At 44.4% G+C, this 27094-nt stretch overlaps 1 protein-coding gene across 4 annotated transcripts in view; it reads left to right on the forward strand.

The window, feature by feature from the left end:
• The window catches only part of ZNF148 (zinc finger protein 148), a 139303-nt gene extending 112396 nt beyond the window's left edge, over positions 1 to 26907 (forward strand). For all 4 annotated transcript variants that reach the window (XM_056127126.1, XM_056127128.1, XM_056127129.1 and 1 more), the window contains 2 exons: positions 23586 to 23704; positions 24000 to 26907. In XM_056127126.1, the coding sequence (XP_055983101.1) occupies positions 23586 to 23704; positions 24000 to 25598 (1718 nt within the window). In that variant the 3' untranslated portion in view covers positions 25599 to 26907. The remainder of the gene's footprint in view (positions 1 to 23585; positions 23705 to 23999) is intronic.
• The last annotated feature ends 187 nt before the right edge of the window (positions 26908 to 27094 follow it).

Raw genomic sequence — 27094 nt, forward strand, 5'->3', positions numbered from 1 at the left:
AGACATCAGAGTGATAGGAAGGATAGAGAAGCTTCAGCAACTTTCTTAAATTCATATGCACCAGGGGCTGATGAAACCATGGTTGAAATCCGAGTCCTTGACTCCACGGTCCCCATGGGAGAGCACTCACAGGGCCTCTTCAGCCTCCTGCTTCCCTCCTGTGCTCCCCGGGCCTGGGGCTCGGCCTCCTCCCACACTGTGGAACCCTGGGAACATCCGGGCTTCAGCAGGGCCCATAGACCCTGGTGAAATACACTGGCACAGAAAAGAAGAAAATGAGTGACAGCAAATGAGTCACCAAGTGGAGAAAATTAGCTTTTTCAAGAGAAACTCGGTTTTGCCTCTCCTGGTCAACACACACACTCACGCACGCACGCTAGCAGCTACACAACTTGTATTAAGGGAATAGATTTTCCTTCTCTGCAGCATCATTTTCTTAATTCTTTTTATACTTTCCTGAAGGTAGTACGATACTTTTGTCTTGTAATCAAATACCTTTAAATTTAACTCACTTGAGAACATTTCTGAAGCACCATAGATACATGGCACTCATCATTGGTTACTACTGTTCTTTCATATTTTAACTGGCTTTATTTTTGGAGTGTTAAATGTACTGAAGTTTGCCCTGTCATGCTTTCTCTCTGTGTTGGCCTCTCGGTTTAGAAGAACGCAGTGAAAGACTTATGGCAGGTGAAAGTTTTACAGTCTCCTGTGTTATCAGAAAGCTAGTACGTCGTTCGTCACTGTTGGCAGAGGGGTGAGAAGCACTGCAGTTCCTCCAGACTCCACGGGGGCCCTTAGAGTGCCCTTCCTTCCCTGTGTCCAGCCCAAACCCATCTCAGAGACGTTTGCAGCACAGGTTTAGAGCATCTCTGCCTCGAGGGGTCTTTTGCTGCCAGTAAAGAGATCTCTCTGGCTTTTCTCTGCTCTTGTGCAAATCCCCTTCCCTCCCACCTTTGCCACTGGCTGTCCCTGCCTCACGGGCCGCACAGCTGGGGTAGCACTTGCACTCAGGCTTGTCACCAAAAGTGGTGTGTGCTGCTTGTGCACCTTGGTCCTAGTGCCTGCCGGCGTCGCACAGTTTTAGCACACGTGTCCTCCTATGCCTTCTAAAAGCAAAAATGTAGATAGTTCGGTTTTCAAAGAGAATGATTTAAACTTGCCCTGAAGTAGGTCCTCACTTAATTCTGTTTCCGTAAATTTGGATTAGCCTCATGAAATGCAGAGTTAGGGGAGAATGCTTTCTTCTAACCCAGAGACTGTTCTCTGAAGTCTGATTAGAGTTTTTTTTTTCCTTTTTTGTCTCCCCCTCCCCCCGCTTTTTGGGTCACACCTGGCGATGCACAGGGGTTACTCTTGACTCTGCACTCAGGAGTTACTTCTGGCAATGATCAGGGGACCATATGGGATGCTGGGAATCGAACCCAGGTTGGCTGCACGCAAGGCAAATGCTCTACCCGCTGTGCTATCTCTCCAGCCCCTGATTAATCCTTTGGCCCAAGACACTGAAGACTGGCAGAATGCCAACCCTTGGGACTGCAGCTTTTGGCAGTTGTGGGAAATTCGTGTGTGTGTCTGTGTCTGTGTCTGTGTATGTGTATAATAGATTCTTAAGGGAAATTTTGGGTCATAGGAGAGAAAGTAAGGACTTGAAGGTCATAATCCTTATTGGTCATTTTGCTTATCATCAGAATTATTTCTGAGGTATATACCTCGGCCAGGCATTGTCTTGGCAGAACTGGTTTGATCAGGTATGTTAAAGGTTAAAGGGATCATTTATTTTTTTCATCTTTTCTCTCTGGAATGATATAAAATGACAGATGTCCAGTTGTGTTCTTTGTCATTATTTTGTGGTTATTGAACTGTAAGGAAATACTTGTCCGTTGCCACGGGGTGCAGGTAGGATGTCTGGAGAAAGAACTCAGAATTGTTTTCCAGACTACTCTAACCATGCAATATCTTCTGAATGTTACAGCAAATTATGGGTTTTTTGTTTTTATAGTTACCACAGTTTTTATTTTTTAAAAACGTTAGGAGACCGTTTCTGCTAATTAGCATAATTTTTCCCACTGAAATAAATGAGATTTTGGAAATAGAACAGGTCATTCAGAATTATACTTTTTATTAGGCTTCCCCTTAAGTTTTCATTTTTAAGACCTAAGTTCTTAAATCTATATATACCTTCTATAGATATAAATGTAATAAGAAACTCTGTAAAACCTACTTTGTAAGAGAAAACTTTTCATGCTTGAAAACATACTTTGAATCTTCCTTTTCACTGACTGACTTCTGTTCCCAAACATGTTAAATGGCTGAGTGATAGCATTATTATCTTTTTTTTAAAAAAAAAAACCAGTTGGGCTAGTGGGGTGGAGTCAAAGAAGTTGATTCACCTTTGACTAAAACATTTCAACACTTTCTACTTCTTTTACTGTGGTTGTTATTAATGTCATTTTTTAAGCCCTGATTTATCGTTCATTACCTGTAAGAGAATCTTACTAATAGGAAATGATCCAAGTCTAGTTAGAGTTTAAGTGCTGCTTGTGACGGTGAAGGAAGCGAGTGTGCCCCTCAGACCTTCCCTTGCTCGGGGACTGCTGCCCAAGACCGGGCGTGGACAGAGCAGAGCCACAGGGGAGAGGGAGGGGTGCAGAGTGTCGTGGCTACTGCTTGGCAGTGTGGATTTAGACAAAACACATAGGAAGTCAGTAGTCTGTAGTGGTGGGATAGAATGGAAATCAAGCACCAACACGCAGAAACTGCACAGTTCCACACCCCAACCCCCTCCCCTTGTGACCTGTTGGTTTGGGGTACCCCAGCTCTGCTCCGCCCCTGGGCTGCTGGCTGCGGTCCTGGGCCATGCTCTCGAAGGCTGCCTTCCGTGCGGTGATTTGTTTTCGCGTTCTGCATTGGAACTGTGAGGACTGCTGCTTGCTCCCTAATGTGTTCGTATTTGTCCAGTGTATTGCAGGGTTTCTTTGTCCTCGAATCCATTAAACACGTAGTTTATATTGACTGTGGTGAAAGAAAGTAAATGAGTCAGTGTTACAACATTGTATCTTGACGCTTCTCATTGTTATTTATGTCTAGTTAGTGGGTGGAGTAGAATTTAGGTATAATCGTTTTCCCAATCTCATGAATCACGTGGTTCACAGTTGAACAAATCTTAACAACCTGTGCTTTGGAAACTAGATGAGACAGATCAATGAGGATTCAGATTGGCAGCTTCGTGGAAGGGGCAGACTTCGCTGCCAGGAGTGAGTGGCACCCCAGAGGCTGCAGGTGGCAGAGGGGAAGCATAGACCATGGGCCATGGAAGCTGACAGCCAGATAAAGGCTGGGTCCCCTGAAGTTGGAAATCTCTGGGGCAAGGATACGTAAAATGATCGGCAAGTTAAAAATCTCACGTGGCTGAGGGAGAAGGAAAAGAAAGCTCCCGTGCTGGCTCAGGGACAGCCGAGCTGGTGGGTGTGCGATGAGCTGCTTCTAAAAGAACGGAGGAGGCAGGTGCTCTACGGTCATCTAAAAGGTTAGAAATCCTAGGCAGGGGATGAGTTTCAGCAGTGGAGCACAATCCTGGTGTGTGTGAGGTCCTGTTTTGGGTCCCCAGCAAGAGAAAGACGGAGGGAGGGTGTGAGCACAGAATCCCTGGAGATTCAGCATTGCCACAAGCCTAACAGTGCCATCGATGGTACCTGATGGGAGTAGCATCTTATAACAAGAACACCTTCCTCGCCGCTGAGCACCAGCTGAACCCAGCGCATCAGTCGTCTCGCTGCCCCCAGTGTTCCGGGAGGACACCCTGGTTCCCGTGGCCCAAACACAGAGCAGGAGAAATGACTGAGCACTCGGCCAGCCCAGCGCTTTCGTCGAGTCGGGGGCCTCCAAGGACCACAGTATGGAAAGGGGACATCGAGCACCAGGAAAACTGGAGCTGGCAGAAACTTTGGGTATTAAACATACGTTTTTTAGTTTGCTCAGGTAAGACCAGAATTGCTTGTGGACCCGGTCTCAAGGCTCGGGGCTTACCGTGGATGCAGGAGGGAAGTGAAGCTGGTGTGGAGTGGGCAGTGCCAAGGCGGGAGAGAACCTGCCAACAGCCATTTCAGAGGGGCAGGGAGGAGGAATGGGGAGGGAGCCGAGTCAGCATTCAACTGTCCGCCTTACGTCAGCATCCTTGAGGAGATCAGATTTATCCTGTTAGGTTGGAAAAATTTTGTGAAGAAACTGGAAATTTGGGAAGTGTGTTACTTTCTAAATTATATATAGAAAATTTACTTTCTAAAAATTTACTCAGATAATTATAAATTTACCAAGCTTATTTTTAGGAATTACAGTTCAAAAAAAAATGCAACCAGAAGATGGTAGAGGCCAGGGCCCATGGCTAGGTACATGCAGAGGGGGCCTCAGACTCCCCAGAACTGATGACACCCAAGCTTGGGAGCATGCCCACCCCCAGGAGAGAACAGATTAAATTTCAAGAAATGTGTCATTTCATCAGTTTTGATCACTTTATGAGAAGAAGGCAAAACTTGGAAATGTCTGACTACTACAGCAAAGCAGAGCGCTGGAGCCCTCTCTGCTCCTCGCCGTGTGGTTTAGATTTGGGGGCTCTCTTTGCAGGGTCTGGTTCTCGGGGCCTGTTCCTGTCTGGTGCCGGGACGCTCCTGCTGCTCTGAGCACCGTGTCTGGAGTTTGGAAAGTGTGCCTCCAGCCTGCCCTGCCTCCGGCCCCCTCTTCATTCTTTCACTGATGTGCATAGGATGTGCCACTTTTCAGAAAAGCCAAAGAAAAAGTCTCCAAATTCCCTGCTGCCAGAAAGAAAAAGGAGCCTTTTTTTGGTTGTAGTCTCTGGGCCACACCGGCCATGTGCAGGACTTCCTCCTGCTCTGCACTTGGGCCAAATCTGGGCCGGCTACATTGCAAGGCAAGCTCACTACCCACTGTACTCTTGCTCTGGCTCTGAATTTTAAACTAGATAAAGTTATTTCTGATAGCAGGCTCTCATTTTTAATATATGATTTGTGTTTTGTTTCTGAGTGCATGTGTGTGTGTCTCCTGCTAGGGATTGAACCCAGGGCCTGGGCAGTTGCTTTAGCCCCGATGTTCCTTTGACATGGCTGCTCTAGGCCGGTGTTGTCACCCTGCCTGGTGGTGGACCCTACTCAGTCTGTTGCTTCCTGTCCCGTGTCTCATGACCTGGCCTCTCGTTCATGTAGTTTTTACTGTGGCCCCTTAGAAATGGTCTGGAACCCCCCTTGGACCACGTGGCCCCTCAGGAAATGGCCTAGAGCAAGATAAATTTCTTTCCTTTTTCGCTTCTCCCCCTCTCCCTGCCTTCAAGATATTTGCAGTGCCAGGGCTCAGAGCCAGGTCCTCGCGCATGTGAAGTCCATGTTCCGCTACTGAGACTTATCCTTAGAAAGTTGTTCCTTTATTCTTTCACTTGTTAGTTTGCCTTCCTTGGGGGTTACTTCCTTCAAAATTCTCCCTGTCCCTTTCTCCCCAGCCTCAATGAGAAAAGCTGAGTCTACATTTGTCTCTAGTGTACATTAGCACAGCCATACATTGGACACTGTATTCTTCAGAGAAAGCAATCACTCCTGCCTGCCAGTGCTCACCGGTGGGTTCCCCGCAACCCTGCCCGCCTGTTGGAGCCCAGCGGATGGAGACTGTCTCCCAGCCTCTCGGGTCTTGTGCACTGTGTTTCCAGATGTTGTGTTTGCTGGCAACACAGGTTCCCATTTCTTGGTAGGGCTTTTCGTTTGACTTTTAATGACAGTTTATTTAAAAATTCATGTATGTTACTTGGCCCTTTGGGTTAGCTGACAGAAGTTTGACCCGTTTCAGGCACCGTCATGATGAAGGAGTAGAACTTAGAATGTTAGGACAAGGGCTGGAGCGATAAAAAGCAGGGCACTTCCCTGGTGTGCAGCTGACCCGGGTTTGATCCCTGGCACCTCAGATGGTGCCCAAGCACTTCTGGACGTGACACCCCCCCCACCCCCCCAAATAGTAGAATAGTTAGAACATTGAAAATTGAAAACTTCTCTTCAAGGTTCTGAATATTTTCAAAATATTTTAGGTGCCATCATTGAAAAGGTTTTAATTTTCTAAAATGCTTAGCTCTGCATTTTCAGCTCTGCATTTGAATTTTAGGAAAGTATTTTAAATGTTTTTGAAAGCATCTATCATCATACCGGTGGCTACATGTTCTGACTTGTGTTGCCCCTCAGATATTTTCATGCTGCTGCTAGAGTCAGCACCGGCTGATCGTACAGCTTAAGAGTGGGCTCACTGCCCATAATCTTGTACTGGCTTAGAAGGTACATTGTAGCCCAGAAAAGTTTGTGTAACTCCTCTGCTTGTATTGCAGGTGATATTTTGTGTCTCAATTTTTTATCTGTTTTGTTTATTTGGACTGACATTTTCTGAATACTATGAATAGCCCAACCTTTACATGATTATTCCGCTGAGTGAAACCTGGAACTAAATTCTGACATGCTGCTGTTTTTATAACCATCTGCATTTACTTGCTTAGCATTATTTGGGTTTCAGGTTAATTAATCAGCTATTAATATTATTTTAAATGTGGTTCCCTTGGAGACCAGAGCTATAGTACCATGGGTAGGACAGTTGACTTGTATGTGACTGACCTATGTTCAATCCCCGGCATTCCATAGGGTCCCCTGGCACTGCTAATGGTGATCCCTGAGTGCAGAGCCAGGAATCACCCCTGAAGATATCCGGGTGTGCCCCCACCTCCCCTTGAATAATAAAAATAAAATATATTCCCCTTAAAAACATTCCCTAAATAAATCCTAGTTTCACCCTTTTTCATTGAAACAACCACTTTTATAAATGAGGTTTTATAAGGATGTTTTATGAAAATGATGAGGGCCTTAAGAACAAAACATTAAGACAAAATCTTGAAAAAGGTATCTAGGTGCCATTTCAAAGGAAGAATCACTACAGATCAGATTTAATAATAGTTCAGGAAATTTAATAAATTTCTTTCATAATAATAAAATTTAAATAGAGGGCCGAAAGGAATGAAGCTAGTATAAGACAGTGATTTTCAGGTTTTTATTGCAGAATTCTGATTTTTCAAATGAAACCGTATGTGGGAACAGCACCAAGAGTCAGCTGAAAAAATAAAGCAAAATGATTCAAGTGACTCTTGTGGCTCTTGATGAAATGGCAGATGTGACCAGTGTTACTCCGTTGATGGATTGGAGGGGTCCGTCACGTACACCAGCTTAAAGGTGATTCAGGAGTTTGCCTCGGGTCTGGGAGAGAGAGTCCAGCAGGTGGAGCATTTGCCTTGTGTGCAGCTGACTGGGGTTCAGCACCCCGGTGGTCCCCTGTTCCCTCCCTGGAGTGTTCCTTTGGTACAGAACCAGGAATAAGCCCCGAGCACTGCCGGGTATGACCCAAATAATCAAAAAACAATAAATTAGCCTCAGTCAAGAAACTGTAAAAGCAAGATTTTCAATTTTCAGGGAGAGAGTAAAATAACTTTTCAGTATTGATGGTATATGTACTTAATTTTACTAAAGTTTGGTGGGGTTTTTTTTATATAAATACTCTATAAATGTTTTCAAAGAAATTGAATTTATTGTAACCTGAAAGGTAACCAGCTTTGTCAAAAGTAATGACCGAAAAATTGTGTATAACAGAAGAAAGTTTACTGAAGCTAATTTATAAGGCTAGAGAAAATAAAGGGCTGGAGCGATAGCACAGCGGGCAGGGCGTTTGCCTTGCACGCGACTGACCCAGGTTGGATTCCTCCGTCCCTCTCGGAGAGCCCGGCAAGCTACTGAGAGTATCCCGCCTGCACGGCAGAGCCTGGCAAGCTCCCCATGGCGTATTCGATATGCCAAAAACAGTAACACAACAAGTCTCAAAATGGAGATGTTACTGGTTGCCCGCTCGAGCAAATCCGTGAACACCAGGAGGACTGTGCTACAGACAGTGCCACAGAGAAAATAAAACATTTCAAGCTCGTGGCTGTTAATCGTGTTCAGGAGCAGTACTTGGTGACATCTCAATGCGTTAGGTATCATTAAACCAGTTGTGTCATTAGCAAACTTCATTTTCCTCAGGGAATTAATTGAGCCATCATTGGTTTCACAAAGTTTTGTGTGATAGAGAAGTTGAATATCCTGGCTAAGCTTACTATGCAGCAGTTACATTTCTTAGAATTGGTAACTTTTTTTAAAGAGATTTTACTATATAGAGCCAAGGTTAATATTTCTCTAAATGATGCTTGTACGCTACCAGTATCATTGAAAAAGGTTTTAGATGGCAGCTTTTAATGGACTTGAATAGAGTTACTATTATTCACAAAAGTTAAATAAAAGAAAAATGAGATGTAATCTTTCATGTGTTAACAAGTAAAAGATATAAAAATAATCTGTGGGACTGAGATACGTGATCTAACCTTTCTGGAGAATAGTTTGAAAGTATGTCAGAAATGTTTCAGGATTCAAAATATTTGGTGCAACGATTTGTCTGCTTTTAAAAAATGAATTTATTACAGTTTGGGTAAGTTCCAATAAGAAGTTGTTACAATTTGTGCTACTGTACAGATTTACTACCCCACACCGCCGCCACACTCGGCCCCGCCCCGTCCTCGCGTCCCTCCGTCCTGCCCACCCCCTTCCCCTGCCCCCTTCCCCCCCTCGTCCCCACGCCCTCCAGCCCGCTTACGCTCCTGCTTGCCCTTTTCCCTTGCTCCTTGTTTCTGCATCTCAGTGTCCAGGATTGTCATTGTTCAGTCCTGTTTACTCTCCTATTTTTCGGACTTCTTCATGTTAGTCTTCGCTAAGGAAGTAGATGTGAAATCTATTTAGGAGATTCCTTTTATTCTACAATACTAAGAAATTGTTGGGGCCAGCAAGGTAGTGGTGTAGATCGGGTGTTTGCCTTGCACGCTGCCCACCCAGTTCGATTTGTGTACAGTCTCCTGAGCAATGCCGGGTGTGGTTCAAAACACACAAAAAATACTAACACCCCCCCACACACACACCCGAAATAAATTGTAAGCTACTATATAGTTAAAAAGTAGAGATTAGAAATATTTCAAGTTCCCAGGTTTGCAGACTACTTCACAGGTACTAAGAGTGAAAATATGCAGTATTTCACAGCTCTGCATGTGGCCCTTGCACAAGGGACCGTGAGATATGGTCTTCTCTTATCTGTTGGGTTGGGGCCACACTCACTGGGAAACTCCGAGTCATAGCTCAGGGATCACTGCAGCTGGTGATGAGCCTTCTGATCCGGTTTCAGTGTCTTGTGTTCCCAGGGCTGACACCTCGGAGATGCTTCTCCGTCAGTTTCGCTTCGGGCAGAGAATGTCTGTCCCCTGGTTTGCTCCTGCCCCTGGCACTGCCTGGTATCCTGGTCGAGAGTGCGGCCCTCGCAGTTCCCCACTTCACCAGCAATGGACATGGCGTCCACAGACGCTACCACACTGCCAGGTGGGGCCCCTGCAGTGGTCGGCACGGGAGAAGGAAAGGTCACTGTCCTCCCGGTGTTCATCGATTTGCTCGAGCAGGCCCAGTAACATTGTGAGACTTGTTCTTGTGTTTGGCATATCGAATACGTCACTGGTAGCTTGCCAGGCTTGGCCGTGTGGGCGAGATACTTTCGGTAGCTTACCAGGCTCTCCAGGAGGGGCAGAGGAATCGAACACAGGTCAGCCATGTTGGACAGGTGCAAGGCAAACGCCCTACCGCTGTGCTATCGCTCTAGCCCAGGAGAAGGAAAACACAGCTTAATTTCATGAGGGAGAAGTGCCAGTAAGGGAACGTTGGGCTGTGGTAAAGCCATTTTTGATAATTGTTAATACTGAATCACAAAATGCTGGTTCATGCATTTCCCAAATAGTCACAGATTAAAAGAGGAATCATTTCCATATAAGTACAGAATACACAAAGTTTCCATACTCAAACTGCTTTCATTAGTATTCCAAACTCGATGCAGCTACAAAGGAAATTTCTGTATTTCAAAATTCGTTGAATTGTAACTTAGAGGCTTGGGGATAGTGCAGTGGTTAGGGCTCTTCCCTGCATGCAGCCACCCTCGGCTCGCTCCCCAGCACCCCGTCTGGTCCTCAGAACCCGTGAGGAATGATCCCTGGTCATGGGACCAGAGACGCCCTGAGCATTGCCAGGTGTGGCCCCCAAATCACCCAGCTGAAACAAAACTTTCACTGACCTTCATTTGGAAGGTGATATTCCATGTAGTGGCAAACTGAAAGGCACATTAAGAAAAGAATAGAATTCTGAAAGTGCCTTTGAAGAAGTGGAAATGTTGAAAATTACATTTTAGGGCCAGGTGGTTGGGCAGCCGGCAGGTGCTGGCCCTGACGTGGTGGCCCAGGTTGTCCGCACTGTTGCATGCCCAATGTCTACCCCCGGCCTGCAGGAGTAGGCACAGCCAGTGTCGCCCCCAAAATGACATTTTAATGGAGTGGTCCCAATACCTACACTGTGACAAGTTTCAAAGAATTCATGAAATCTTGCGAATCACGTTTAAGGTTCTGTGCTTTCCTGTTAGAATTTTCTCAGCGTTTTAATTCCAGCACGACATCCATCGCCAGCGTCCCCACCTCCCTTCCCCAGGAGCCCCAACACTCCTCTCTTCCAGCCCCCACCCCCCAGCACACACGCTTACATGCACTTCAGGTTAGTTGATGAGTTCTCCCACTGTGAAGGAACACTGCTTGAGCCCATTTGGTACAGTGGTCCTTCTTCCCATAACAACAATTCTAGGCTCCAGAGAAGCTGAGCTTATTCCTGGCACTATTGGAAGCAGCCTTGGTGGCCCTGAGCACTGCTGGGAGTGATTTTCGTTAAAAAGTAATCATGCTGGTCTCAGTATTATGAATGCAGATTATACTGTTACTATGTTTTGAGGCTAATGGATAGAAAATTATGTACACTAAAAATTGTCCTACACCTGTCCCTTCACCAGTGTACAAAATTTTTTTCTTGTTAATGAGTGTGTGTACAGTGTCCTTGATTTTACCACTTTACGGAACTTAATGTATTTACTGTCTAAGGATAAGTTTGTTTGCCCTGGTCATATTTTTAAAAGTTTTTTAAATTGAATCATAGTTAGATACACACAGAGTTGTTCGTGATTGGGTGTCAGTCATACAGTGTTCCTACATCTGTCCCTTCACCAGTGTACATTTCCCAGCACCAGTGTCCCCAGGGAACTGTCCCCCCCACCTGCCTCTGTGGTACCTCTCTGTCTTTCCCTCTCCCTCTCCACCCTCGCCCCCCGTCTCTCTCTCCCTCTCCATCCCCTCCCCCCCCCTTTTTCAGGCATTATGACTTGCAATACAGTTACCAGTCAGATTATATTTTTGTCCTAATCTCTCTCAGTTCCTGACCTGTTCATGGTTGGTGATCGTGTCATTCTACTGTACTCACCTTAGAGTTATCTCATGGTGATTTCATTCTCATTGTGCAGCACTGTCTTCTCTCATTCCTGAGTATACCTTTTGTAGTCCATAGGTTTCTATGGACTACATTGCTTTCTATGAATTAGAACCTCCAGTCTAGTGATTCTACCTGCTTTTCCGTATCCCTGGATTTTTGCTTCATCATTTGCCTCACCCAGTTTAAATTCTGCCAGGTATCATTTCCTTGCTGCTTCCACTCAGGCTTCTTGCTCTTTTCAGCCAATGTACTATCTTGTGCCTGGTATTAGAGAGGTCTGAGTTCCTTTTTTTTTTTTTCTTTTGTAACTGTCCGGTTTTCCCAGCACCACTGGTTGAAGAGGCTTTCCTTGCTCCACTTCTATTTCTTGCTCATTTATCAAACACTAAACGATTGTGTATTTGAGGGTCTGTATTAGGATATCCATTTTTGTTCCCATTGGTCTATGGGTCTATCTTTATTCCAGTCCTGTGCTGTTTTAATTACGACTACTTTGTAGTACAGTTTGAAGGTGGGGAAAGTGAGTGACTGCTCCTCTCTTCTTTTTCCCAAGAATTGCTTTGGCTGTTCATGGGGGTTGATTGTTCATATGAATTTCAGAATATTTGATTTATTTCTTTGTAAAATGTCATGGGTATTCTAATAGGGTCCGCATTGAATCTGTACAATGCTTTGGGGAGTATTGCCATTTCAATGATGTCAGTTCTCCTGATCCATGAGCCGCGGTTGTGTTTCCATTTCCTCATGTCCTCTTTGAAGTAGTATTTTGTAGTTTTCTTTGTATAGGTCTTTCACCTCTTTAGTTCAGCTGAGTTCGAGGTATTTGATTTTCTGAGGCACAGTTGTGAGCGAGGTTGTATTTTTAGCGACTTTCTTGCCTTTCATTATTTGTATATAGGAAAGTCATGGACTTTGTATTAATTCTGTAGTTTGCCACTTTACAAATTCATTGTTTCTAGGAACTTTCTGTAGTCTTTAAGGTTTTCTAAATATAGTACCATGTCATCTGCAAATAGCGAGAACTTGACTTCTTCTTTTCCTATTTGGATGCCCTTGATTCCTTTTCTTCCCTAATTGCTATGGCAAGTACTTCCAGTACTATATTGGATATAAGTGGTGAGATGGGTCATGAAAATAATTTCCCGTCCCTCTAATGAGAATGGGAGGCACCACTTCTTTCCTTAGAGGGGAAAAGCAGCAGCAGTGCTGGTGGCGAAGTGTTCCTGCCCACCCTGCAGGACTCCAGGACAGTGCCTGGTCACAGACTTACTCTGCTCGTCTGACTCATAGTGATGGCATGGCTTAAGAGAACATGCATTTATATAACAAAGAATAAGCAGTTGGTTTAGGAGAAGAATGTTAGGAGGCAGTTACTCTAGGAGAGAGGAAAAGCGTGGCAGTTGGGATTCAAAGCAGGCGTGGCAGGGAGCTGGAGAGAGAGCACAGTGTTAGGTGTGTAGGGCGTTTGCCTGGGTTCAATTTGCAGTACGCCATACGGTCCCCTGAACATCGCCATGAGTGATGCCCGAGTGCAGAGCCGAGAGTAACCCCAGAGCATCCCTGGGTATGACCCAAAACCAGAGGGGGGCAACTTTGAGTGGAGTTCAGAAGAGAGAAAGAGCTGTCATCAAGTATGGTTGGAAGGAAGGACCCAAATTTTATTTCCTTTAAGGATGGCAGGGGGCCCTCGAGAGGCTTGAGACATAATCAGATTTACTGACATTAACAAAATCTGGCTGTGGTATAGACTTGAAAGGGGTGAAAGTTGGTCTCGTTAGTTAGCTAGGAGAGTATTAGTTTCTTGAATTTGGTTGATGACAGTGGGGTATGGAGATCAGGTCCTGTTTGACGGGGATAAAGGAAAGTTGTGCCTTGCGAAGCTAGATGCAGAGGGAAAGGGCTGAAGTGTGAGCTGAAGATGTCCGTTGGAGAGGGCCAGCACCTACTTGAGATCCCTAATTGCTGTCCAAGTGGATAATGTTGAGTAGGTGGCTTAGATGTATCAGGGATCTGGAGCTCAGATTTAGGAGGGGCTTAAACGGATAGAAATAGTTGAGTTTTCCTCCTTGACCCAAAAGGAAGAGTGAGAGAAACAAAAATCTTAGGAGGAACATTCCCAGCACTGAAGACATGGGTGTCAGGAGCCCAAGGAGGGCGGGAGGAAAGAAGGGCCCTCCGGCTGGGTGCTGAGTAGCAGACAGCAGTGGGCTGCAGGGCCACGGCCAGCGTGGGCCATTCTGACAGGGCCAGATGATGGAGAGGTTGGAGAGGAAAGAAGGTTAGTTCAAACCACCGCGGATCAGGTTAGTATGTCACACCATAGTCAACTAACTTAGGCATGAAGCTTTTGTTTCTTAATACCCATGTATTTAATTCACCTGAGTAATTATGGTAGATTCCAGTTACGCGTCTGGTAGTATAGCTGGTAAGTCACTCGCTTTGCTCTGAGCTGACTTGGAGTCTCTCTTTAGTGCCAGATGTGGGCCCCGGGGACTCCTCAAAAGACTCTTCTTACTTTAAAGGACTCGGTGTACTCAAAATAGTATCTCCTACATTTGTTTTATCAAGCTGTAGCTCCTAATATGAAAAACCCACTCCTTCAAATATACAATTCATTAATTTATTGGTCATATTGGTACATTTCTCCCCACCAGTAGTTTCAGAACCTTGTCCTCTCCCTGTGAACCTTTCTCTGTCTCTTGTTCCGCTCCAGGTGGGCTTGAGTCTCTCGCAGTGAACCCTGTGTGAGAGGCGTTCTTTCCCCTGAAGCTTCTTTCCCTTACCATGATGCAGCTTCTACTGTTCTCTATCGCGTGGTACTGTGTGTATAAATTTGTTCCACATTTTGTTTCATGATCATATTTGACCATTAATGGTTCGCTTTGACTTATTTCCATTATAATTAAGGTTGCAACAGATATGCTTACATGCAGTTAATGTGTGGGTATGCTTTTCAGTTCTTTAGGCATATACATTAGAATAAAATTGCTGGGTCCCAATGTAATTCTGTGTTTAACATTTTAAGGATTTGCAAAGTTATTTTCCAAAGCAACTGTGTCATTCTACAGATGTTTAGGCCAGGGGGGGTCTAGTTTCTCTGCATCCATGCTAACACTTGTACACTTGTTATTTTCTCTGTCTCTTTAATTTTGATCATTTTTTGTCATGTAAAATGGTATTGTAGGCGGGATTTGTGTTTCTCTGATGAGTAAATGAGGCTAGCATGGTTTCTCTTCTTACTGATTATTTGTATATCTTCTTCAGAGAAATGTCCTTTCAGATCTACTGTCTAAATTTGATAGGTCCTTTTATTTTTGAGTTGTAAGATGATATGATACAATCTGCAAATTTTTAGTCCTATTCTTTGGGTTGTTCTTAAAATACCCTATGATGAAGTACATTATTTTGGTATATATTTAGAGGCTTTGATTACGTTCGCAGCATTGATTAATCAAATAAAAACTCAGTTAAGGAATAACCAACCTTCCTTCCTTTGGCCCTGGTGCCCCCTTTCTGTCTTTGAATTTGACTGCCTGTATAGCATCTAAGTAGAACTACTTGGTGTTTGTTTGTCCTTATATCTGGCCTTTTTTCAGCATTCACCCATTTTGTAGCTTGTATCAGAGTTTCACTTACTTTTCTTCTAGAGGCTTCTCAGTGCTTCTGTGGGACCGGATCCTCTCCTGCCCCCTAGGGGGATGGAGTTATGTCGTGCAGAACTGCACTCAGAGTAGCTCATGCCCAGCGTGTACACAGCCACCTCCCTGGCTCCGTTCCTTTGTTCTGTTCACTATTCTTCTTGGTGTCTCAATGTAAAAATTAAACTCATACACACATATATACACTATCTATGTAGATCTATATCTATATGTGTGTACGTATATATTTATATTTATATCACTGTCACTGTCCTCCCGTTGTTCATCGATCTGCTCGAGCGGGCCCAGTAACGTCTCCATTGGAGACTTTGTTGGACTTTGTTGTTACTGTGTTTGGCATATCGAGTACGTCACAGGGAGCTTGCCAGGCTCTGCCGTGCGGGCGAGAGTATCGGTAGCTTGCCGGCTCTGCGAGAGGGGCGGAGGAATCGAACTCGGGTCGGCCATGTTGGCTGCGTGCAAGGCAAACGCCCCACCGCTGTGCTATCGCTCCAGCCCATATATTTATATATGTACATATACATGTATGAATATATACATATATGTGTATATATGTTTATTTGTATATGGAGAAACATAGTATAGGACAGGTCAGTGCTGTGGTTTTGAGCATATGCGGGGAGTGGGCACACGGCCCTCATTGAAGGACTCGTGCTTACCTGTTGTTCATCCCTCCCTTCGTGGCCACGGCAGCCCACTGTTGGCTGTTGTGACTAGCTTCAGTTAGTATTGGTCTAGAGACGCCTGCTTGGGCCCCTGTTCTTAATCCTTCCGAGTGGACCTTCCAGTAGAGTTGTTGGGTTGTGTTGTGCTTACATGTTTAGTATTTTGAGGAACTGCGTGATTATTGCCCAAAAGAGCTACACACCGTTTTGACTTCAGTTTCTTATGATGAGGCACAGACATTTAAAATTTTAATGGTCTGTTTTTTGTTCGATTGTTTGTACTTTTAATGTCTTATCAAAGAAATCATTGCCTAATTCGATCAATATTTATTCTTAAATGTTTTCTTCTAAGAGTTTTGCAGTTTCAGTTCTCACATAGGAGCTGGTCAATTTTAAGGGTTTTTTTTTATGTAAGTCACATAGGTTGGAGGGTTGTCTAACTTTACTTTTTGGCATATGGTTATCAAACTGCCCCAGTATTACTGATGATGACTTAAGTATTATTTTTATATTGAAAAGTCCTCACCGGGGCCTCTTGGAGAGGGGCAGGTTGGGTTTCCTTCTCTGCCCTGAGCGGAGCCCTGGCAGCTGCAGACCTCCGGGACCCAGCTGCAGCCATGCTGAGACCACTCTCCACATGCTGGGACAAATCCGGCAGAGGAGCCTGGGTATGCAGGACCTGGGCTGGGGTCTCCAGGCCTGCTCGGTTTGAGACTGGGCCTTCTCCGCCCAGATCTCCCATCTTCCAGTGACTGGACTGTTGTGCCCCCCAACTGCCATGTGAACCCGTTGGCGGCCAAGATCAGAGACTGTGAAGCCAAGCTCCTGGAAGCGCACGGCCATGAATGTGCTTATTGTCTAGTTGTTGCTCTCAGAGGACCCAAGCAGGCTCCGAGAGTCTCCTGCCCACATATATGCCTGACTGGGAACACCTGTAATGATGATTAGAGGGTGCCCCAAAAGCCTCTATCCTTCTCGGAGAGCCTGGCAAGCTACCGAGAGTATCCCGCCTGCACGGCAGAGCCTGGCAAGCTCCCCGTGGTGTACTCAATATGCCAAAAACAGTAACAATGATGGTCCTCATTCCCCTGACCCTGAAAGAGCCCCAAGTATGCCATTGGGCTACACTAGCATGTGCCAGGGGTGAATGGGGATGTTACTGGTGCCCACTCAAGCAAATCAATGAACAGTGGGGTGATAGTGATATTGAAAGTCAAGGGGCTGGAGAAAAAGTTTAGGGGTTAAGACACGGCCGACCCCTGGTTCACTCACTGGTACCACATACTTCCTCCTGAGCACAGAGCCAGGAGTCAGCCCCGAGCACACACAGCTGGGTCCCCAGCAGCCCCCACCAGAGAAAGATGAGCTGCCCGTAAGTTTCTCTGTGCTCTCCATTCTGTTCTGAGTCAACACCCAGTGATCCTCTGCACTCTGGGGTCACTCCTGGAGGTGCTCGGCGTGCTGGGGGTTGAGCTTGGGTTGGAGGCAGCGCCCTCCCCGTCGTGCTGTCTCTGCCTCACTTCGCTCCATCAGTGTGTCGAGCCCTCTGCCCCTTTCTACTAGAGCTTTGTAGTAAGTCGTGAATTTGGGAAATGCGTGTTTTGTACACAATTAGATTTTCTTTTTTTTTTTTTTTTTGCTTTTTTGGGTCACACCTGGCGATGCACTCAGGAGTTACTCCTAGCGGTGCTCAGGGGACCATATGAGATGCTGGGACTCGAACCCAGGTCGGCCACCTGCAAGGCAAATGCCCTACCTGCTGTGCTATCTCTCCAGTGCCCTCGGATTTTCTTTTTCAAGGGTATTTTGGCTATTGGATCCCGTGCATTTCCATATGCATGTTAGTATATGGTGATAAACTTTGTATCAGATCTATAGATCATTTGGACAAGAAGTCCAGTCTTAACAGTACTGTCTTTCATCCATGAATGCCTACATATTAATTGAATTCTAACCAGTCAACTTATTTCCCTTCGTCTTTCCTCCTCTGAGAAACGACTATCTCTTGCCCTCACTGTGCTCTGTTATCAGCATTCTCTCTTTCAGTCTGCACGTATTCTTACCTGTGCCCAACTTCCCTTTTCATCATAGGTTCTCTGCAGTAGTTTTCTTTTGATTATGCACCAAAATGTTCCATTTATTTTCTTCGCTTGGTCTTTGCTCTCTGCCTTCAAATAATTACTTTTCTGCTCTTAACTGTCCTAAACTTTTACTTAGCTCCTTTTTATTTTCTCATTTCTCTCACTATCAGGCTTCCTTAATAACTATTTTTCTTCTACAACTGAAACTGGTAAACAACTTTGTAATTTTGTTTCCTACAACATTTGTAGGGCTGGAGCGATAGCACAGCGGGTAGGGCGTTCGCCTTACAAGCGGCCAACATGGCCGACCCGAGTTCGATTCCTCTGCCCCTCTCGGAGAGCCCGGCAAGCTACCGAGAGTATCTCGCCTGCACGGCAGAGCCTGGCAAGCTCCCCGTGACGTATTCGATATGCCAAACACAGAAACAGCAAAGTCTCCAATGGAGACGTTACTGGGCCCGCTCGAGCAAATCGAGATCAACGGGAGGGCCTTTACCTTTACCTTTACCTTTACAACATTTTTTAAATTTGTGTAATTATTTTTCTTTTTTGTAACTATTTTTCTGTAGTTTTCTTCTCAACTTAGGTTGCTTCATAATTTATTCATTCATAAATGTACCCATTGACCAAGTGCTTTAAACTTTCCTGAGCTTCAATATTTTTTCTGTAAATTTAGTAATTTTCCAAAGCATACCAGCTCAGAGTAACACCCTAACCACAATAATCTGATAGTCCCTTGTGCCTATGGGGGGGGGGGGTTGTCCCTGAGCACCGCCACTAGGTGTGGCCCAACCCCCCAACCACTTGGTCACTTGACATCCTGTTGCTCATTGATTTGCTCAAGTGGGCGCCAGTAACATCTCCATTTGTCCCTGTCTCATGCTAGTGTAGCCCAATGGCGTCTGCTCGCTCCAGGAACACGAAGAGCCTCAAACTATTTATTCAGGGTCTTGAAGAAGAAGTCTGACCATCTGGTAGTTGGGCGGCCATGCAGTTTTTTGATGTCCCGTGGAATCCAGTTGGTAACAGCTGTAGTCCAGACGTTGTCTCCAAATCTTGTTATGTGTCCAGCCTTTCTTATTTTTGTAGCCTTGGCAAAAGAGACAGCGTTCCTGATTCTTGACCGTTGACGGATGTCGGAACTCTGGATTCTTTTTTCTCATTTGAGTGAAACGTGATACTCCAAGCATAGGTCTTTTGATTCCACTTTGGGAGACTGAAGAAGAGCATTCTCATCCTTTTTGCGTAGGGCCCAGGTCTCTGAGGCATATGTTAATGTAGGAAGAACAATGGAATCGAAGATATGTGCCCAGAGCTGGAGGTTCTTCTTCCTCTTAGCTACTTCTTTGATGGTCTTGAATGTTTTCCAAGACACTCTCTTCCTCCTGCGCAACTCAGGTGCCAGGTTGTTCCTCATGTTGAGTTCTCGACCTAGGTACACATAACTGCTGCATTTGGAGATGTTCGTTCCTTTGAGAGAGAATGGAACGTCAGGAACGAGTTCGTTTCTCATGAACATTGTCTTTGTGAGATTCAGCTGGAGTCCGACCTTTCCACACTCAACAGTGGAAGTCAGCCAGCATTTGTGCCGCTTGGCTAATGTTTGGTGTTATTAGAACGATGCCATTATCGAAGCAGAGGTGGTGTAGTGCCGACCATCTATCTTCACTCCCATTTCTTCCCATTCCAGTCGTTGCATGACGTTCTTGAGGGTGGCACTGAAGAGTTTCGGTGAAATGGTATCACCCTGCTGAACCCCTCTCTTGATGTCGATGATCACTTCCTTGTAGAATGGTGAGATTCTGGAAGTGAATCCATAATACAGCTCACGGAGGATCCTGATGTATTGAGTTTGAACGCCCTGTTTGGCTCGGGCTTCGGTGACCACCTCAGTCTCAACAGAATAAAGGCTTTCTTTAAATCAATGAATGTTAGACAGCAGCATCTCTGACTCCCGAGAAACGTCAATGAGTTTAGTCGTGCTGAATTCTTTTTGGAACCTGGCTTGCTCACATGGTTGTCCTTCATCTCGTGTTCTGCCAGTCCTATTCAGGATGACTCTAGTGAACAGGTTGTAGACGACGGACAACAGGCAGATGGGGTAATACTTGCCAATGTTGTGGATGTCTCCCTTGTACAGTAGAACGGTCCCACTGGTTTTCCACTGGGATGGAACCTTGCATTCAGACAGGTAGCATGTGAAGAGCCGAGCCAGTGTATTGATGAGTGCTGACTGCAGGTTCTTCAAGTGTTCGGGTCTGACTTTGTCGGGCTGGGTGCTGTTCACTTCTTTACCGATGAAATGGCATGTCAGATTTCGGAAGGGAGAATGTTGGGAATGACTTATTCATCTTGCAGAATTTGGTATGTGGGCAGGTGGACATGGCTATCGAAGAGATCCGAGTAAAAGTCATGGATAGTCTTCTCCATTGCCCTTCTGGAAGATGTGATAGATCCATCAGGATGTTGGAGGGCAGTCATCTTGGTCTTGTAGTTGGTGAAGGACAGGCGGGTGTTGCGAATGCTTTTCCTGGCTTCTGCCACACCGGCCAGCGCTGCTGCTCTTCTCTGTTTAAGGTCTCCCTTTATCGCTTCTCTGCACTGCTTTGTGAGCTTGGACATTAGCTTGTGGTTGCCTGAGGCTCGTGCCAAGCAGTGTTGGCGAATGAGCTTGAGAGTTTCCAGGACAGGCATCGTTTTGTGGCTTTCTCTCCCGGTGTTCCTCGCACAGTCGTGGAGGTGCTGTACCAGCCTATCGTATTCTTCGTCAGTGTTGTCAACGACGGCATCTTCCCATGTTGCCTCAATAGTGCCAATGAATTCCAAGTTGGTGGTCGTTCTGGAGGTTCTCTTCTTAAACTTTGCAGCCCTTTCTCCCCGCTCCGTGAAGTAGAATTTTGCACGAAGGAGGCGGTGGTCCAATCTTGTTTGGAATTTTGGGACAGCAGCAACATCAGTCAGGCAAAACTGTCGATTGAATATGATGTGGTCAATCCTGGTCGACAGTTCCACAACGAAATCGACCACATCATATTCAGTCCCCCAATACCAAATACAAATTTTAAAAATTAAGTGATTTGGCCTAGATTAGTTATGCAAAGCTTTTGTTAGTCTCTGAAGTCTTAGCATCTTGATGCAGTGCTCCTGTGTGCGGAGGGGAGCTCTTTGGTCCGGCCCTCCGCCATGTGGGCAGCCTGCTTGAAAATGTCAGTGTGCGTTTGCTGCAGATTGGACTCTTCTCCTGGGCATTGTTTCTGGTGGGTATTTCTTACTGTCTAAACCCTTCACTCTGTTACTCCTTGATTTCTCTCCTTGACTTTAATCTTCCTACAGGCCATCTCACAGTAACCGTCTTTACTAAGAGTCAGTCATTGGACATTTTTAATTATGTAAGACATTTTGACCTAGAGACAGTTTAGGGGGGCTCCGTGGCGAGCCCTGCTGCACAGTGCTGGCTTGCTCGCGTGCTCATATCCTGGCTCACATCCCTGGTACCACACAGGAGTTTCTAAAAAAACAAAAAAACAAAGCTCGTTCTGGACCAGATTCATACTTAAATGTAATGTAGGATGGTAAACTAGAGATGTCCAAAATCACTAATTACTGTGAAGGTAACGCATGTGGCCGGACAGACACGGCAGGCCCTGCTCTGCCCTTGCCGGGAGAGGGTGGCGGCTGGGATGGGGGTGCTGAGCGCCTGGACACAGCGGGGCGTCTACTGAAGGCCGGCAGGGGCAGGGCAGCACTTTCCTGGAGTGGGAGCTGGGTCAGGGCCTGGCGCCCAGCCACCCTGGGGAGGCACGTGGGAATTCACGGCCAGAGGGAGCAGCGGGTATCAGGGATGCCAGGTGCAATTGGACGCCGGGGGGGGGGGGGGGGTGTCTTTTCATGGCGTGTGTGCCTGTTTAGCCATGAACTCAATGGGGTGTCCTTGTGGATAAGTAGCCGGGTTGCTTGTCACACCCTGCTTGCAGGGCTGAGGGCAAAGGGGAAGGATTTGGGAGAATTGTGCTGGAGTGTCTAAGGCAGAACTAAACAAGTATTTTTCTAGATAACTTCACTTCATACTCTGCTGTTTAGTTTGTCTGTGGTTTTATTAATAAAGACTCTTCCATTGGTTCCTTATATAACTCAGAAGTCCTTAGGGGATTAAAAACAAAATATCAGGGGACTGGGAGTTGTGTGTCTTTGGGTTTCAATTGAGAAAAGGAGATGCTGTAAAAAATTCTTGAAACAATCTATTTTAAGAGATTTTGTGTTTTAAATTAAAAAAATAGTTTCCTGGGTTCAGATTTCATCTAGCTTTATCTTTAAAAAAATTTTTTTTTAATTTAAAGAACTGTGATGTACAAAGTCATTGATAGTTGAGTGTTAGGGATACAACATTTCAGTGCCATTCCCCCATTCCCTCCACCAGCATCAGCTTCCCTCCCAGCAGAGTTCCCAGACTCCCTCCCAAACTCCCACTTCACTTTGACGGACACATTCTGAAGTCCAGCACTTTCAGACGTCGTGTGTTCCGTGTTGCTGAGCCCGCCTCGGGACCTCGCTCTACTGGTGGTGCCCCATCACCAGTGTGCCAGAGGCCCCAACCCTGCTGCCCCCGACCTTCCTTCTCCTTCCTTTACTTCTCTGTCCTTCTTCCCCCTTGTCCTTTGGGGCCAGAGGTGACCTAGGCATCCCCTTTGATTACACTGCCTTTCCTCACCACCACAAGTGAGATCATCCTGTGTTTGTCTTCTTCTGGTTTTATTCGCTCACCAGGATATCTTCCAGTTTCAACCAGGTTGTGGCAAATGGTATGATTTCATAGTTCCTCAATGCTGCACAGTATCCCATTGTGCAGTGTTCCTTAACGCCGTATCCTGTTCCATTGTGTATTCCATTTCATGAATAACCCATCTTCATGATTTTCTTGTCATTGGACACCTAGCTTGATTCCATGTCTTCGTTACTGTATGATGTGCCACAATAAATAATGACGTGCATATGTTCTTTTGAAAGATTTCGTTTTACTTTATTTTTTTAAAGAAATGTATTAAAAGGGCTGGAGTGATAGTGTAACTGGTAGGGCAGTTGCCTTGTATTCAGCCCATCTGGGTTGATCCCCAGCACCCCATTTGGTCCCCTGAGCCCCACGAGATCCCAAAGCAGAGCCAGGAGTATGTCCAGAGCACTGCTGTGTGTGACCCAAAAACAAAACAAAAGAAATTAATTTAAAAGGTTCCCAGGAATTTCAGTGACTTATGTAAAGGTAGCATTTCCTTTTTTCAAATGGATCTCTAAAGTGTTATTTTGAATGATTGACAAAAAGATTTTAAACCATAGCTGCTCTAGAGGAACGACGTTCATATTATTCTTAAGTTCCTAGAATTGCATCTCTGAGGAAGGAGTTTGTTGTGTCTCAACAGCAGAGACGGGAAAGGCTGCTTTACAAAGCCTGGTGCCCTGAGTTTGATTACAAGCACTGTACAGCCCTCGCCGCACCCTGCCCCTCCCCTTGGGCCACGCTATTTGGGGTCCCCCCTCCCTCCTCCTTCCCGGATATTCTTGATGAATTAAATTGAAGTAAATACTTACTAATAAGGGGGAGGAATTTTGTCAGATGACAAAACTGAGCAAAGTATGACACCTTTTAAAAGCCATTTATTTAGCGATTCTTGGTGTAAAGTAATTCATTGTCTTACAATATTTGTTTTCTCTTACGCTTTCTGTATCACATGCCAGGTGAAAAACCATTTCGCTGTGATGAATGTGGTATGAGGTTCATACAAAAATACCATATGGAAAGGCATAAGAGGACTCACAGCGGCGAAAAACCTTACCAGTGCGAATACTGTTTACAGGTAAGAGGTTTTTAGAAATTCCTATACTTAAACCACTTGACTAAAGTATATTTGTCATTGAAATTTTTCGTCCTAAATTAAATTTAAAAATAATTTTAACAGATTGTTATTTCTTACTACTAGAATTATTGATAGATTTATAATGAATAATTGGCTCAGCAAATTAATTTGGAATTGTGTCTATTATTAAGCTTATGTCTATTTTTATATTAATTGCTTTTTCTCTTTTTTCTTTTTCTTGGTTGGCCAAAAACACGGAACCAAAAAACTCACTACCAAACTCTGAATTTTGCAGTATTTTTCCAGAACAGATCGTGTATTAAAACATAAGCGAATGTGCCATGAAAACCATGACAAAAAACTAAACAGATGTGCCATCAAAGGTGGCCTTCTGACATCTGAAGAAGATTCTGGCTTTTCAACATCACCGAAAGATAACTCACTGCCAAAAAAGAAAAGGCAGAAAACCGAGAAGAAAGCATCTGGGTTGGACAAAGAGAGTGCTTTGGACAAATCTGACTTGAAGAAGGACAAAAACGATTACTTGCCCCTTTATTCTTCAAGTACTAAAGTGAAAGATGAGTACATGGTAGCCGAGTATGCTGTTGAAATGCCGCATTCTTCTGTGGGGGGGTCGCATTTAGAAGATGCGTCGGGAGAAATACACCCCCCTAAGTTGGTTCTCAAAAAAATAAACAGTAAGAGAAGTTTGAAGCAGCCACTGGAGCAAAATCAAACGATCTCACCTTTATCCACATATGAGGAGAGCAAAGTTTCCAAATACGCTTTTGAGCTCGTGGATAAGCAGGCGCTGCTGGACTCCGAAGGCAATGCCGACATCGACCCTGTGGACAACCTACAGGAGGGGCCCAGCAAACCTGTGCACAGCAGCACCAACTACGACGACGCCATGCAGTTCCTGAAGAAGAAGCGATACCTTCAAGCCGCGAGTAATAACAGCAGGGAGTATGCACTCAACGTGGGTACCATCGCTTCTCAGCCTTCTGTCACCCAAGCAGCTGTGGCGAGTGTCATTGATGAAAGCACCACGGCCTCCATACTAGACTCACAGGCACTGAATGTGGAGATTAAGAGTAATCATGACAAAAGCGTTATTCCGGATGAGGTACTACAGACTCTGTTGGATCATTACTCTCATAAAGCTAATGGACAGCATGAGATATCGTTCAGTGTGGCGGACACTGAGGTCACTTCTAGCATATCAATAAATTCTTCCGAAGTCCCTGAGGTTACCCAGTCGGAGAATGTTGGATCAAGTTCTCAAGCGTCCTCATCAGATAAAGCCAACATGCTGCAGGAATACTCCAAGTTTCTGCAGCAGGCTTTGGACAGAACTAGCCAAAATGATGCCTATTTGAATAGCCCGAGCCTTAACTTTGTGACTGATAACCAGGCCCTTCCAGCTCAGCCAGCATTCTCGTCCATAGACAAGCAGGTGTATGCAGCCATGCCCATCAATAGCTTTCGATCAGGAATGAATTCTCCGCTAAGAACAACTCCAGATAAGTCTCACTTTGGACTCATAGTTGGTGATTCACAGCACTCATTTCCCTTTTCAGGTGATGAGACAAACCATGCATCAGCCACATCAACACAGGACTTTCTGGATCAAGTGACTTCTCAGAAGAAAGCGGAGGCCCAGCCTGTCCACCAAGCTTACCAAATGAGCTCCTTCGAACAGCCCTTTCGTGCTCCCTACCACGGATCAAGAGCGGGAATCGCTGCCCAATTTAGCACTGCCAATGGACAGGTGAACCTTCGGGGACCAGGCACAAGTGCTGAATTTCCGGAATTTCCCTTGGTGAATGTAAATGAGAATAGAGCTGGGCTGACATCTTCACCTGATGCCACGACTGGCCAGACATTTGGCTAAAAACAAAAGTGTAAATAATATTGGCACTTTAGAACAGATGTATCAAGAGCGGGGTTACTCTGTGTAAAATGGAGTGCTGTACAGAGTAAAGAGTGATGCGTTATAACAAGTTAAGCTGATGCGAATAGCAAGATAATCCAGTAACTGCATTTTGTTTGGTTAGTCAGCATTCTTTGAACTGCCTTACACGTCGTCAACTTTATAGAAGCAATGCATAACTTGTTTTAGATCCGAAACTTGCTATTCCACCTACACCAAGTTAAAAGGAGAAAAAAAAAAAGACTCGCACAATTGTTTCCTAACTGATAACATTGTACATTCTTAGGAGATTAGTAATTGTGTGAAATTTACTCATACTGTTTCTAAGTTTTTCAGCATAGTCATTGCACTTCAGCAGGGAATCTGAGTCTACTTTACAGACAGAGTGAACTTAAAAGTTTAAATGTCAAGAGATTATGGCTTAAATAATTTAGTATGTCTAATAGGGGGAAAAGAAACCAAGAAACCACCTTAAAAAATGATATGCCATATACCTTGATTTTAATTTTGCGTTATATTGACATGTTTTTTTTTTTTTGAGAAAAAAGTAATAAAAATCTCTTAGTCCAAGACTCCACTATTTAAAAGCCTAATTACTTTTAAAATATGCATACTTTCAAAACTTCTACCAAAATAATAACTGTTAAAGCATTCACTTCTCTATGGAAGAATGCATATTGGTGTCAGTTTCTTTGTACAGTTGTACCTAGATATTTTTTATGATTTTTTTCATGTGCCGGTATCGAGGTTTTGAAGTTTTAGTAAAAAGAAATATTCTGTAGATTACATTCCCAAGAACATAATGCTTACACAAAATGTATATTCCAAGTTTTAAAGCTAATTGTATTTTACTTTACATATACACTTCAGTTAACATAGAGCACTTAGAAACTATTTGGTATTTTTGATTTCTCAAAGTAAAAAAAAAACAAATAGATTTATAGACTTGATATCATTGTGTCATAATCATCTCATAATTGACAAATTTAATTTTTGGCAATAAAAGAAAATTGGGTATCTTTGGAACTGTAAAACCTGGTTAATCCTCTTTTTAGAATAATTAAACAGTATCCAGAGAAACTAAAGAACCGGGCATTTTAATTGCTTATTTTATCTTGCGTTCCTTTTTAATGAACACTGCTCATGACAATTTTACAAACCAAAAGTGTTTACTAATTCTAGTAACTGCAATTTCTTTTTCAGCTAGATGAGTGATCGGAAACTTTTTGTTGCATTTCAAAATCTAAATAAACTACAGACTTTATCCTTATACCACGAATGTTTTTTTTTTTTAATACTTTGTCTTAAAATAATACAGCATGGTACAATAAATAGTGCTTTTATATATACATGTATATATACTTTTCTGAAGAATGATGGTTTGAGTTACACATTGGACAGTTTTGATTCTTAGAAAGTAATAGTAGTTTAATTACTAATTTTATTCTCTTTAATTT

The sequence above is a fragment of the Sorex fumeus genome, unplaced genomic scaffold, assembly GCF_029834395.1.
Source record: "Sorex fumeus unplaced genomic scaffold, SorFum_2.1 ptg000063l, whole genome shotgun sequence".
In the NCBI taxonomy this organism is placed as follows: domain Eukaryota; kingdom Metazoa; phylum Chordata; class Mammalia; order Eulipotyphla; family Soricidae; genus Sorex; species Sorex fumeus.